The sequence below is a fragment of the Oenanthe melanoleuca genome, chromosome 1A, assembly GCF_029582105.1.
Source record: "Oenanthe melanoleuca isolate GR-GAL-2019-014 chromosome 1A, OMel1.0, whole genome shotgun sequence".
NCBI lineage: Eukaryota > Metazoa > Chordata > Aves > Passeriformes > Muscicapidae > Oenanthe > Oenanthe melanoleuca.
The window spans coordinates 64298308-64312722 of NC_079334.1; the positions used below are offsets into that span (position 1 = coordinate 64298308).

Genomic DNA, 14415 nt, shown 5'->3' on the forward strand with positions numbered 1-14415 from the left:
AAAGAACCACAATTAGAACATGAAGTCTTGCTCTTCTCATAGTTGGTCTGTACATGGGTTTTCTATCAATTTAACTAAAAAGATTAATGTAGTTTGCTTTTTTTTTTTTATCATAGATGTAATTAATAATGTGCTTATACAGTCTTAGTTCAATTTTTAAAATTCATATGCAGTTGTAAATCATAGTTAAGCTGCTATGAAACTGCAGCCAATGAGCCCCAAAGTGATCTACTTTAATCCCTTAGAGATGTGTTATTTTTATTAACTTCTTACAGCAATACCTAGAGTCCTCATTTCTGGACCAATCTCCCACTGTGATAAATACCATAAAAACAGGGGAGGGAAAAGATGCCTAAAAAAATAAAAAAGCTTCATTCTGCTCCAGTCATTCATGCACCATATACAGGAGCTGAAAAAACAATGCTAAAGACAGGTTTCTGTGCTGCCTCTAATTTAAATACTACAACTAAAAAATCCTCCACCCAACTCCCCCCACAATCCTCTAGTCTTCCCATTCTGCAACCACAGCTCCCTGCTCCCATTACAGGGTGAAAACAAATGTCTTCCACTGCTTCTGCTCTGTCTGACTGGGCTGGGTTTGCTGTGACAATTTTTGCTACCAGAGGGGCTGACTTTCTTGCCATTGTCAATGAAGGGAGCACACAGTGAGACTGATTTATGTGGGCAACAGGTTTGCAGTCAAGTACACAACGAGATGTTATCCTGATCTGCTCCCTCTCTTCAAAGCAACACAAAAATATCAGGGGACACCAATCTCAGCCCCCTCTTCGTGCTGGACATAGAAAAGCCACTGACAGCTTGGCACCTTGTGCTGTTTATGGGGTGAAACTGCACTCGGACATAGGGAGCAGTTGTGTCACATCCTGTTCCAGATGAATTATTTCAAAACACGAAATGGAAGCAAGCAAAAATAAAGTTTCTTTTGGAACTCTTTTCACTGCTTCTTCTGGAAGCCATTCTCTGCTCTTCAAGTGGAGGAAGAAAGTTTGACTCAAGAAGTCGAATTTTCTTCTGTTGGCCTGCTATTCCTCAGTCTTAAGTCTATGCTGTGCAGTCCCTGGGTTTAAAATTAATTGAAAGAGCTTATCTATTCCTGCCTTTGGTATGCTCTTCAACATACTGCAGAAATTTTGATTGTATCCCCTTACAACTTTTTCTGTCCAAACCAAGGTACAGTCCTGTATTCTTCCTCAGGTTTCCTCCTTTTAGCTTTCTTGTAAGTCAATGTTTGAAGCCCTTTACAAGTTAACCTTCGTGGACCTTTCACCATGGCTCAACCCTTCCTGACTTCATACAAAACCATGCTGCTCTTCTCTGGACCTCTGCCCTTTTCTATAGAATGTTACTAAATACTGGTAACTATAATTCAAACATGATTTTTAAAAAATCCTTCTTTAAATGGTGCAGTATTTCCTTGAAGGCTCTATTCAATGCTTCCATTTATACAACTTCGCATTTTCTGTGCCTTTTTGACCACACAGATACAAAATTTCATCTCAGTCCTTTCATGATATGTGCACTCTTTGAATCCTCTCCTGCTCTCAAATCTTTGAAAAATACACTCATTCAACACATGTGTTCACTCAAAATAAAATCTACTCTTCTTGCTCACGGTTCATTGTACCCAGCAGAATCTCTTTGTGTTTGATTGTTTTCTCCAGGTTATCAGGTGGCTTCTCCCCCATCTAGTCCCTTCTGCATGATCCAAAAAGTTGGATAACAAGTTGGTGGTTCATTCTGTCAAAGCCATTTACATAGAGAGTGAAAAAGTATTGATCTCCAATAACAGTCCCTGTTGCTCTCCAGTCATCATCCCCTCTCTTCCCCTGGCCCCTAACCTCTCCCCATTCTAATCTGCCCTCGATCATCTGCCCAGATCCTTTCCCCATTTGGAAATGGGCCCTTCTCTGCTTCACCAGCAGCTGCATGGATTAGTCTCCTGTGTGACACTGTGTGAAATGCCCCTGGGAAATCAGCTTGACTATATAGGTGATTTCACACCTGTCTACTTTCACAGAAACTTCTTGAAAAACTCCACCAGATTTGTCAAGTAAGAATTACCTTTTCTAAAAATCAGCTCACATCTGGAATATATTCTATAATGCTATTTACAACCTATTTAAAAGTATAGATTTAAGATTCCTTAAGGTTTAAATTTAAATGCCCTACAGTCAGAAACTTAAGTTAAAAACTCAACTTTATCCTTTAGTCTTCTTCCCCATTGTACTTATGTTTAATGATATCTGGCTTTTACCAGTGTTTGTTGTGTGAAACTTCTTATAGTGGACAATGCATCTACTAAAAAATAACATGCAAGGCACTTTTTAACACAGTGCAGGAAAAGATTTCAAGTCTGCATAGTAAAAAATATCTGTCAGCCACCATCACCAAAATTTAGTCTAACACACACATGCACTATGGCATGTCCTACCATTTCAATTGCAAATGTGCTCATGGTGCAACTCATCTGATCTCAAAAGATAAACAGTGTTCACTGTGAGAGCATTCAAAACACAGAATAAGACACGAAGTGTAGAGAAACCCTGGCTCCTGGAGTGCTGGCTGAAGGGAGCTTTTAAAGAGCACCTAAAACAGTTTTGCCAAACACAATGCATTGAAACTGAAGGAGCAGAGGGTGCAACTGGCTGGGTGGTGCCACAGGGGCAGTGAAGGAGCAGCTGGTTTTTGCTGCAGGTTGGGACTCTCAGAATGGGCACGTGTGACAAACTGAGAGCCACAGCTCTGCTGCTGTGCAGGACTGCCTGAACTCCCTTTTCTCCTACTGTACCAGGCACTGTGAGAGGGACCTGCTGGAGGAGAGGAATCATCCTCCCTGCCTGCACTTATTTGGAAGGGCTAAACTGAGGCTGAAAAGGTGCTCAAGCAAGCCAGGTAACTTCTGCCTGCTAGCTGCATCTCTCTATATATGTATCTATATTTACCTATATGCCCACCTGGCCTCTCCTGTATGCAGCAGATGAATGCCTCATTATCAGATTCCTCTGCTTGCTTCCCAGTAGACTTAAATTACCATGTTAAATAGGATAATAATAATAAACACTGGCCTTTAACTGCAGCACATCGTTGTTCACCCAGCAGCCTCCCTCTAATCTGATAAAAGGTCTGTAAAAGGCTGCAAGCAAACTCAGAGTCAGTTGTTACATGGGTGCCTCTCTCTGCTTACTGCAGTCTGATTCTCATGGCAGCACAAAGAGATTCAGGCTCAAAAAGCTGGTTTAGGGGACCTTGTTCCCTACAGAAATTATCAGGTATAGAAACAGAGGCAAGGTGCCAAAAGGACATAGTGGATCTGGCCCAAGACTCTTCTGCTGCATTTCAAAAGGCAAAAGTAGCTCTGTGCCATCTGCTTGCTTCAGCACTTGGACTTCACAACCAAAGCAGCCAAGGAAATCTTTCCGGCTTAGGAAAACAGTGGGGAGGAAGAGAGATCTTGGTGGCAGTGTATGCTGCCTTCACACAGAGCTTGCTGCATTTGAGGTATTAGAGAAGCTCTTTTTAACAACTACCCTGGAAAAAAGTCATCTATCCACTCAGAATAAATTATATAAAGGGAGCAAGCTGGATTTGGAACAGAGAGGGCTGATCTGTCCAGACTTTGAATCCCCTTAGCCTCCAGAAGCCAAAAGTGCCATTTATTTCAGTGGTACAGAATTTCCTGCCCTGTTTTTTTCTTTTTTTATATATTTTTTTATTTAGTTTACTTAATCCCCTGGATTCCTCTTGTTGCAGAAAGAGGAAAAAGCCTTACAAAAAAAACAGGAGATAAAAACAAAGTCAAATTACTTTGCTGAGCTCCTTCACACATCCAAAAGAAGCAGAGAAATGCAAGCTCTGGAAAGGATGAGGAATTTCCTAGAATGCAGCCATTCCTGAAGCTCCCAATTAATAAAGCCCAGCTTCAACATTTGCAGTAGTATAAATATATCTGTGGAATTAAGATGGCTTTCCTCTGGTTTTCCAGAGTGAGGTAAACTTGGCTTTCTACCTGTCTTCCTCCAGCCTCAGCTTTGCAGAGCTGGCAAGAAATACAAAGGAGGAGCAAAGACATGAACTAGGCTGTCTGTCGTTGGAGGGTATGAAAGACAGTCTGAAAAACAGCAGGAGAGAGAGAAGCAGCCTATGGTTATTTTTGACAGAACTGGGAGAGACTCAGATTGCAGCTTCATAAACAGTTCATCAGAGAAACACTTGGTCCAAATTAGAGGAGCCCCTTTGACCAAGCTCACAGAAATGCACAACCCTTGTCTGAGAAGAGAGAAATCTTTCAAAAATCAAAATGCTTTCTTTTAAAGAGCAAAACCTAACTTCTCCCCCCCTGCCCTGTGTGGTGTAGTAACACCAACTTGCATTCCTGACATTGCAACTCGTGGCTTGCAGCATATTCAGAAAAGAAATTTCTATGTGACACCAGGCTGTGAATGTTCTGCCTGACACAGTCCCAACTATGCCATGAAATGAGAAATGGACTTTTTCTACCTCACCCAACCATGAGGTCCCTTGATGGACCATTCTACTAAACTGGAGGTGACACAAAGGGTCAGCAGGCAAAAAAACCCTGGCATAACACAAATCCACCTAGCTCAAATTAAATAAATATGGATGTTTTGTGTGGGCATTTACACAGAAGAGAAGCGTGGGATTTCACTCCACCTCAGACACCTGATTTTTGGCGGTGTCCTGTACAGAGCCAGGACTTGGACTCCATGATCTTTGTGGGTCCCTTCCAGCTCAGGATATTCTATAATTCTATGACCTCCAAACAATAAATGAAAACTCAGTTTCTTTTTTAAATGTCAGTTAGCTAGTATAGGTGAAATATTTTTCATGCATTGTGATAAAAAGACTATAGGATGTTTCTCAGGGCAATTTATCAGTTTGTTTATTTCTAGCATTCTAAACAATCTCTCACACAGAATCCTTTGTACATTAAGAAAATTGTGCATTAATCCACATTTCTTTGTGGATTAAGAAAATAAAGATCATTCATAGTCAAGAGATATCTACAAGAAACTCAAGAGGTTTCTAGCAACCTTGCTGGCAGATTCAGCCAGGAGGAAGGGTAGAGCCAGCATGGAGATACACTCCTCCAAAGCTTCCCAGGGAAAGCTGACCACCAGAGGAGCTTGCTGCTGGTGCCAGAGAAAAGAAAGTCTGAAGGTTATTCTGCCTGTCTTCAGGATTAATTTAATTTACTCATTAATTAACACATAAAGCCTGAAGTGACAACCATAATCTCTGCATGGCTGAAAAGAGTCCAAGCAAAAAACATCCCCAAAACCCAGCCACCTTGCAAAAAGAATATTGTATATGGGGACTACAAACAATAATAATCAGCCCACAATGATTTGCATGATCTATGATTCATCCTTATGCCTTCCAGCTGACTGATGGACAGGTACAGGGATTTCCAGAAATGGGTATCAATGGGTTTCTTCTGTCTAACCACAATATCATTCTCACTTCATTTACTGCTTAGTGGGAAGGCATTGCTGTGACCCAGGAATCAGCTCCTTCCAAATGGACATGTCTCAAAGTTCAGCATTTTAGTGGTTTAAACTAAGGAGGAGTTTGCTCATCCATAGCAGCCTGGGCTGCAGAAAATCCACTTGTTTGACCTCTTAATGCTCTCCTATCCAGCATTACAAGAAAAAGACATTTGGTGAGGGCTCTGTGCCAACACAGTAAGGGGGTACATGCTGCAATACATCAGTGCTGGGAAATGGGAAGGGAGAGTGGCTGCAAGCAGGACTACACTGAAACACTGCAACCAGAAATACCTTCTGCGTCTGAATCACAGAATCATGGAATGCTCTGGGTTGGAAGGACCCTAAAGAGCACCTAGTCCCAGCCCTCTTGCCATGGACAGGGACACTTTTCACTGGAGCAGGTTGTTCACACAGCATAGCCTTGAACACTTCCAGGGATGGGGTCAGAGTGATCTAGTACAGACACTTGATTAGCAGGAGGGTACAGTGAGCTGGACCCCCTCCCTGACACTGGTGTGAGACCAATGCACCAAGTCTTTTAACCAGAAGTGAGAGATGCAAGCAACCCAAAATAAACCACAGTCACTCAAAGCACCTGACTGCTTAAACTGGGCAGCAAAAGGAAGGCACTGAGAGGATCCTCTGCCCAGTACCAGGGCAAGGCAGATATGCTGAGCCCTGGCAGTGCTTTGCCCAAAAGCCCAGGAGCAGTGAGGCTGTGCTGTGTGCCTCCCACCACAGCAGCCACCTCTTACCTCCAGTGAGGGCTGTTTTGCGCTGTTAACTTTGCTGTGAGCCCACAAAATCATTCTGTGATGTTCTCCATAGCATGTGTGCTCTAAAGGTTTTTAGAGTCAGTGGCAGGAGTGCAGTGAGAAGGAATAACTGTCTAGCAACCTTACAGCCAGGGCACACGTGCACATCCAGTTCTGCCTCTGAGCTACCCTAATTATTTTTAATGGTAGCAATGCTTTCATGTACCAAACCTGTATGAAAAGATACAGGTAAGGAGGGAGGAAAATAAATTCTGTGAAGCAAAAAACTCTTAGTTTACGTGTAAGCACGTGTCACACTTAAACAGCTACAATACACAAAACTCTCACATGCCTAAATAAGCACTACACCTAAATATGCATAAGCACATGTCTAAATATGTAGTAGAAGGAAGGCATATAGTCAGGGACAAATACTTTACACATGTATAAAAAATGCAGGAAGGAAAACTAACCCTTTCATTAAGAACAATATCAGTGCCAAAAAAAATCCTTTAGCATGACTGCAGAAAATAAATCAGATTTTGGAAAAAGGCAGGGTGACTATTTGTAATTTTTATTGCTGCTGGAGCAATGATGTGGCAAAAACCCACCACTATTTTTCCCTTTTGTATCCTTAAAATAATTCCCACCTGGGGTGCAAAGAGAGGAAATGAAAGGAAATAGAAAATTATATTTTTCATGAGCTAATCCTGGGAAGCAACTGCTCAGGTTTCCACATTTTTGGCAATGATAATTTAAACAAGGACAACGATTATTCTTATTTTTTTGCAGTTGGAATGAATGTTCCAGATAACAGACAATTAAACTTCAGTTTAAGAAGAGGAGGAAGGCAATACCCGATAGGATTCAGAAGTCCTCTCCTCTTAGGACTGCTGCATGGCTCAACACAGCATACTGCAAAACAGAGAGCCCAGATGCAAACCTCTTTGGAAATGCTGAGGGCAAGCAAGATCATGGGGAAAACAAGCAAACTGAAAGCAAAGAGAGCATAACTACTGTACCTTTACTTTGGGGAGGGTTCTGACTTCTGTCTCGGAGAACATTAATCTGGTAGACAGCTCCATAAGGCTCAAAAAGTTCTTTTAATTCTTTTTCTGACCACGAACGGGGAATCTGTCCAACAAACATCTTAATGGCATCTGGGTCTGGTTGGTCTGAATGATCCAAAGCTCCATTCATCTTGTTAGCTGTGCCGTTACTAGAAAGTGGAAAAGGAGATTAAAAAGAGAAGACAAGTTAGGAGACTACGCAGTTTTCATGTGCACTAGATTGCAGAAGATGATGTCAATTGGCACGAAGCAGAAAAAAAAAATCAGTATTTAATTAATAGCATAAGTATTACGAACAAAAAACAATGCTATTACATTTCTCATTGAGCCTGGTTTTCTCTGCAGGCTGCTGCTTAATGTCATTATATAAGATGAGAGCGGCACAACACAACCCGGGACTTCTGCGTTTTAAAGCAGAGGATAGTGGCAGAGAAGTGCAGGTTTCTCTCCATGGCTGTTGTAAACAGAACTGCAGTGAATTCTCACTGAACTGGCTACTGGCAGAAACAAGGCAGTGCGTGTGTCTGTGTGTGTGTGTGTGTTTTGTAATAAAGTCACATGAAAGGAGTATGAAACACTTGGCAATCTGTCAGATGACTAATGCAAGATGCCAGCGATGAATCTGCAGATTGTGTGAAGCATCCATGTGTGCATCAAATTAGTCTGATATTGCCTAGAATGGAAAACACTCCAGCTATGTGGCTGGTTGCTGTCGATTAGTTGCCTACGCTCTTTAAAAAGGAAAAGCAGTCTGGAGAGACTCAGTTTAAAGCACATTGTTTATTGCTGCCATAAGAAAAAAAAAAAGCACCATTCAAAAAGTGACAGCAGTGGCAAAACTGCTTACTTCGTTGTGGAAATTAAAATGCTGCTTCAAAAAGTTTTTTTCCCCTGCAAAAGGAGATCAAATTTTTGAACACTTTCACCTCCTGTAAATTCTTAGCCTATCTGATCTCCAGATGCACATCCTACATCCAAGTTCAAAACAACCACACTTTTGCAGGGAAAAAGAACTTTGGAACAAAAAATATTCTGATCTGGGAGACAAATGATAGATCCTGGTTTAGGAGGATTTGTACTTTTACACAGAAAATAAATAATTTAAAATACTGAACAAAAGTAAAAATACATCACTCCATCCCCCTCCCCCCTCTTGCATAATTGATAATTAAGGACAGTAGTTTCAACTAATTACTTGGCTAGAAAATCCAGAAGTGCTGATGATTTTTGGATGTTTCAGTTTCAAGAAAGAACACTAATGATGCATGAATTTTCAAGCATCCCCCCATCTTTCCACCAGGGAGAGGGGGCAAATGGCCTGTATGCAGCAATGTCAGAAGCTGATCATGGCAGAATTCAGGCATTTCAGAGCCACCTGCCACTTTCAAAAAACTTGGCTTTAATTAGAATTTCTCCGTTTGATGATTGTTCAGGAGTGAATGCCCACCGGAGGACTTGGAAGAGCTCAGAATCTGCACAACCAGATGAAAATCATACTTTACATGTGAAAAAAAAAAAAAAAATCTAAGAGTGGTGAGAAGAAAACAACCCTGTGCAATTCCCCTGTGTAACAGCTATAACCTGTGTAAAGACAAATTATTTAGTTTCACGTGTTTCATCTCCTTGAAAGCATAATTCACATTAATATGCCTGTATTAACTTTAGCACTTTCCCTGCTTATGGAAAGGAAGGAGAAAGTTATATTAAAGGCACATTTTACACCACCAGCAAGAAGTTTGATCATCCCTTGTGGAGTGCTTTCAACATGGATCAGCAGACAAAAGCATTTATTACACTCATAAATGGCTAAAATTCCTATCTATTCTAGCAGGAATCTTGCCTGAGTAAGAAGGCTCCAAGATTTGGTCTAGATTTTTACATCACATTCCATGTACAAATATCTTGTCTTGCAAATGCTCTTCATTTTGAGTAAGTTCTACAGGTCACAAGTTCACCTGCAGAAATTGTGACTTCTCCAGGCCTTGAAAACTGCATTTCCATACAAAGACAACACTTAAGCCAAACTAAGCCAACCATCCAAAGAGCCACCTCCCTAAAATTGCCAAGAAACAGATAAACCATGACTGACTCACTTGAGTCCCTCTTCATGGGAACAACTTTCAAGACTTTCATGGAGCAGTAGGCACCTACGTGACACTTAAACCTCTTGAAAATCACTCCATTATTTCTTTTCAATTCCTATTCCTTTACATAAAACCCAATCTGTCAAACAAGCTCCCTGCTAGGGAGGTTGAAAAATCCCTGACCCAGAGCTTAAAATAACTGGGGAAAATGATTACATGTTATTTTGAAAGAAAAGGTAGAAGTTTAGTTAAGCTCCCAGCTCTGCCCTGGGCTTGGTCAACTATTTTCTTTCATAAATTGGCTTGACTTTTCACTTCATTTATTCTCTGTGTTGTTTGTATTGAGTTCAGTTTTAAATTATGCCCTTCATCTGTTCTCTCTGTTGGATCCCTTCTTTAAGAAATCCATACACAATTGCTACTTCAGCCGAAAATTACAGCTAGGGTCATGTTTAATAAAGATTAACAAGTTTATTCCTTTGCTTTTTCCTTTACCAAAACCACCTTTACTACCAAGAGCCCCACAATTTCCATTGCTAATCAGCCAATTTTTTAGGAAACCACAAAGCCAAACTCTAATACCTGTTTCCTCAGGTTAATGGCCCTATTAGCATCAAGTTCTTGCTTTGAGCTAAAGGTTTAGGCACAGGCCAAGCTCTCTTCTAATTGCACAAAATGTTTAAGCCCTTTCTTTATTTTGCTGGGACTGAAGTTGAATCACATTGATCATATTCTTTAAATGCTGTATTGACTGAGGATGGTTAGAAGCTCTGACTCAAGGCATAGCTACCATACACTGATGCAAAGCTCCAGGGGACAGGTTTTGTCACTCACTGCCTGCATTAACTTGAGTAAGTCATTAAAACTTCTCCAAACTAAATTCTGCCATCCATTGACAGCTCTGTCAATCCACTAACTCCTGCAGAGTTAGGGGGAAACCAAGCATAATTTAGGCTTTTCTTTAAAATACTTTCCTACCACAAGGTAGGGGCTTGACTGAGCTGCCAACATTTTGGCGGTTCGACAGACAAGTTCAGGCCACAGAGAGGGCACTAATTTCTTCAAACACAGCTGGGCTCCTTCCTAAACTTCACTTCCTTTGATTTCAGTTGCAAACCAAGGCTCTCAGACACCTCAGAGCAGGAATCCAAGTCTCACTGTTGGGATTTGGAGGAGCTCATGAACTGCTGCAGCAATGACACTTGCAGTAGTATCCTCACCCAGCTTTGGCAGCTGGTGTAGGACTAGAGCCAATGCAGACAAAATGAACAAGTGAATAAAACAGCAGAGAGATAACAATGGGGAAAACCACCTATTTTATAGATTCTGTGGATAGGATCCCTGCAGTGCAGTTGAAGGCTCGACAGAGGAAAAAAATTATACACCACTCCTGCCTGATAGTTCAGTTTTCACAGAGCTTTTTGGGTCTATACAAAATCCAGCCAAATATGCTTGATCCTTTGTAAATGATCTCTTCTAAAGATGAATTCCCTTTTCTTTTCCCAGCTTTCATCTTCACCCAATGGACATCACTGCTCTGCACTAAGACCTCTTGGCTGCTAACAGCTGTAGGGCTTTTACTAATTTCTCTTTGCCAACACCGTGGCTCTCAGAGGAACCAGCTTCTTCCTTCCCTCATCTCCCCTTCTCCTGTACCCAAGAAGTAAGACAAAAGAGAAACTACATGTAAAACTTTCCAGAAGGAAGCAAAGCAATCCTTGTGGACTATTTCTTAGGACTATTTCTTAAAAGCACAAGTGTACAGAGATAGCTGAGTGTAGGGGACACTAATGAGAATGGGATCCCTTGGAACTTACTGTCAGTACTCAAATGATGACATACATTAAAAAAACCAAACCAAACCAAACCAAACCAAAAAAACAAAACAAAAAAAAAAAAAACAAAAACAAAAACAAAAACAAAAAAAAGCAACAAAAAAAAAAACCAACAAAAAACCAACAAAAAAAACAACAACAAAAAACCCACCACACCCAAAAGCCCCCCAAACCAATAAATCCCCCAAAAAATTAGATGATGTGGCTTGCTGGTTCTATGCTGTAGCAATCCTTCCCTCCATGGCCAATTTAGCCCATTGGACTCAGGGGTGACCCAACACATCATCTTCACTGACAAGGTGTCATCTGTATCATAGAGAGCAGCCTGAGGGCAGAGATTAAGACACTGAGTCGCTGGCTGCTTGTGGTTGCTGCCAGAGCATCCTCTCTCTCAATTTGTGCCAATTTTTCTTCTAATAACCTAACTACCATTCCATCATTTCAGCAAGCTGACAGGGCCACTCTTGAGGAGCTAGATATTGTTTTAATATCCCTGCTGCTTCAGCATGAGCACCGGAAAAACCCAGTAGATGCCCTCTCGGTCTCCCCCATTCATATCTTTAATTACTGCAGGACTGCTAAAAATGAACTGCCCTCTCAGGACAGAGACATAGCCTTCAGAATCAAGATCTGAATCAAAACAGACTCTCTTAAATTCATCACTGTGAAGAGCTTTGGCATTAATCCACGTTCATTTCCATTAATGATCCCAGTGTCAAGTCAGGTGCTGAAAAACAGCTGTTAACGGGGACCAAATGGATTTACGTGACACCTGTTTGTCAAATCTGGTTTTAAACCTACCCAGAATCTTCATACTGATCTTCTTTGGTTAACTCATATTGCAAACCTAACCTTATTATTGTGGTTTTACCATTTTTGCTGGGGATTTGCCTTTTCATGTTCCACGGTGTAAGTTATTTGAATTCCCTCTAAGAGCCAACAGAACAAGAACATGACAACAAACGAGTTCCAAGTGTAATGACAACTAAATCCAACCCAGCAGAGAGGTATTTACAGGCACCAAGGTTTTACAGTAATAAAGCATTTACATCTGAGCTGTGGCATCACTGCCAGGACATCACACGAACTGACAAAAGGGACAACACCCGTTTGAAGGCTTCTGACTGCTGTCAAGAGAGACAGCCAAGCATCACCTTACTGTACTCCAAAGATCATAATTGCTGGTTTACGAGCAAATTTTATCTAGAAGGACCCAAAAGGGCTTTATAAACTCATTGTTTAGAGAGGAATGACTTCATCCTAAGGTGACAGACGGCAGCTGTTTAATGACATGGAGCATTATCACACAACAATTTCAGCCAGGAAGGGTAGAACAATACCGTACCCAATTGAAAACTGCAGGGGGCTGCAATTTATAGACACAGAAGGTAATTACCTACATTGGATTTTGGCCAGAAAAACAAGGGCCAGAACCTCTGACAAACAGAAAAAGAAGCTGTGCAACATTTCTAAGCTGTAAATGACCAGGTCTCTGTGTTTTGGGGGAAAAAAGTCATCTCCAGATGCTTTCTGGCCCATCAGCATTTTCGCAGCACACTGGCTCAAAAGCAGCTCAAAGGAAAGATGTTGCTTCAAAAATCATTAACTGCTTCTGCTCTAGTGTGTTTTAGTTTTTGGCAGAACTATTAGACTCTAATAACACTGATAATTATTATTTAGTAACACATATCCTAAACAGCAATTGCTAAATGACCCTGACATCATACGCAATGGAAAGAAAACCTCATATGTCAGGACATTCAGTCCTACATAGGCAGTAAAGTCTACAAAATAATTATCCCCAGGCTTCCCTGCACCCATCAGCAGGGTTAACAACTGAACAGCTGTAAGACTTGCAATCCATCTTACAGCCCCATAAAGACTTTAACAAAGAGATAAGCAATTCTTCATCCACCCAGCAGAGAGCAACCGCACTTGCACTCTCAAACACACATGAATTACATGAAAATCCTGATGGCTTTTAATACCTGACATACAATGCTCAGATTCCATTCTTCTCGGTAGCTAATAATACTCAAGTGCTTGTGTAAGCACTCAGTGGTAAATGCAAAGATGTTTTTCCTTGTGTTGCCTCTGCATTGGCAGAAATTATTTCTAAAAGTGTAATTTTTCTCTAGACAATGAATTACTTTTTACTGCCCTGATAATTTAAAATCCACGGTCATTTTTCTGGTGAAATCAGAGATTTCTTGTAGCTCAGCTTTACTAACTTTCTCCAAGTAGCAGATCATACAAATCATAGCAAACCACTGTTAGTATAGGGAATACTTGTCTTCTGATTAATTCTAAAATTAGTACATCACTTTAATGCCTCAGTTGCAAATTTTAGGTAAGGTAAGAAAGAATTTTATCCCAGAGGAAAAAAAAATTGAAAATATGGGCAGGAAAAAATTCCTACCTTGAAAATGTTTTGATGGGTAATAAATTTGGGCTGGGAGAAGTGGCAGCAGTAGTTGCCTTTCAAGCAGATAGGTCAGACTGCATGATACTAAGGGCAATATGAATTGGAAAAAGTACTGAACAAAATACAGACTAGAGAAACATCAGAAGAGAGCTGATCCTACCTGAGATAAAACATGTTATTTCTTAGAGGTATAGATGCAGATTCCTCACCAGTATCACAGAAAGAAATCAAGGATACAAAAGGAAATCATAGTAAGAGCAACATTAAAATGCAGTTCCCTTTTCAGCTGGAGGTGCACACTGGAGCACATACACTCCTTTGTGCTTGAAGACCTAAAATTAGCCCTCAGAGTTCTGCTCACCAAAGTTAAATATTCACCTCCAGAGGGGGGTGGCTCTTCAGGTGTTCAGCCTCTGTGTTCCTGCACCACTTCTACGACAAACCAGTTTGATTTAAGGCAGGGGTTTCAACTTAAACCCTGGATACCCCTGGTGCACATGTTTAAACCTACCAAAATATGTTATTCTAATATTGTGCTGTTGGTAATGCTTCCTGGAACCATAGAGTCAAGCAACTAACTTTGCAAATCTTTTTACATTTGCTACATCACACCTTCAAAAAAACCCTTTACATGCAAACACATCTTAAAAAAAGTCCTACACTTTTCAGACGATCTCAACACTTACTGCTGCTGTATGGACCTTTACTTTTTTTAAGC

The 14415-nt window shown here is 40.9% G+C and overlaps 1 protein-coding gene across 13 annotated transcripts in view; it reads right to left on the reverse strand.

Annotated features, from left to right (window-relative positions):
• The window catches only part of CELF2 (CUGBP Elav-like family member 2), a 373808-nt gene that overhangs the window by 123486 nt on the left and 235907 nt on the right, over nucleotides 1-14415 (reverse strand). For all 13 annotated transcript variants that reach the window (XM_056507927.1, XM_056507918.1, XM_056507892.1 and 10 more), the window contains one exon: nucleotides 7306-7502. In XM_056507927.1, the coding sequence (XP_056363902.1) occupies nucleotides 7306-7502 (197 nt within the window). The remainder of the gene's footprint in view (nucleotides 1-7305; nucleotides 7503-14415) is intronic.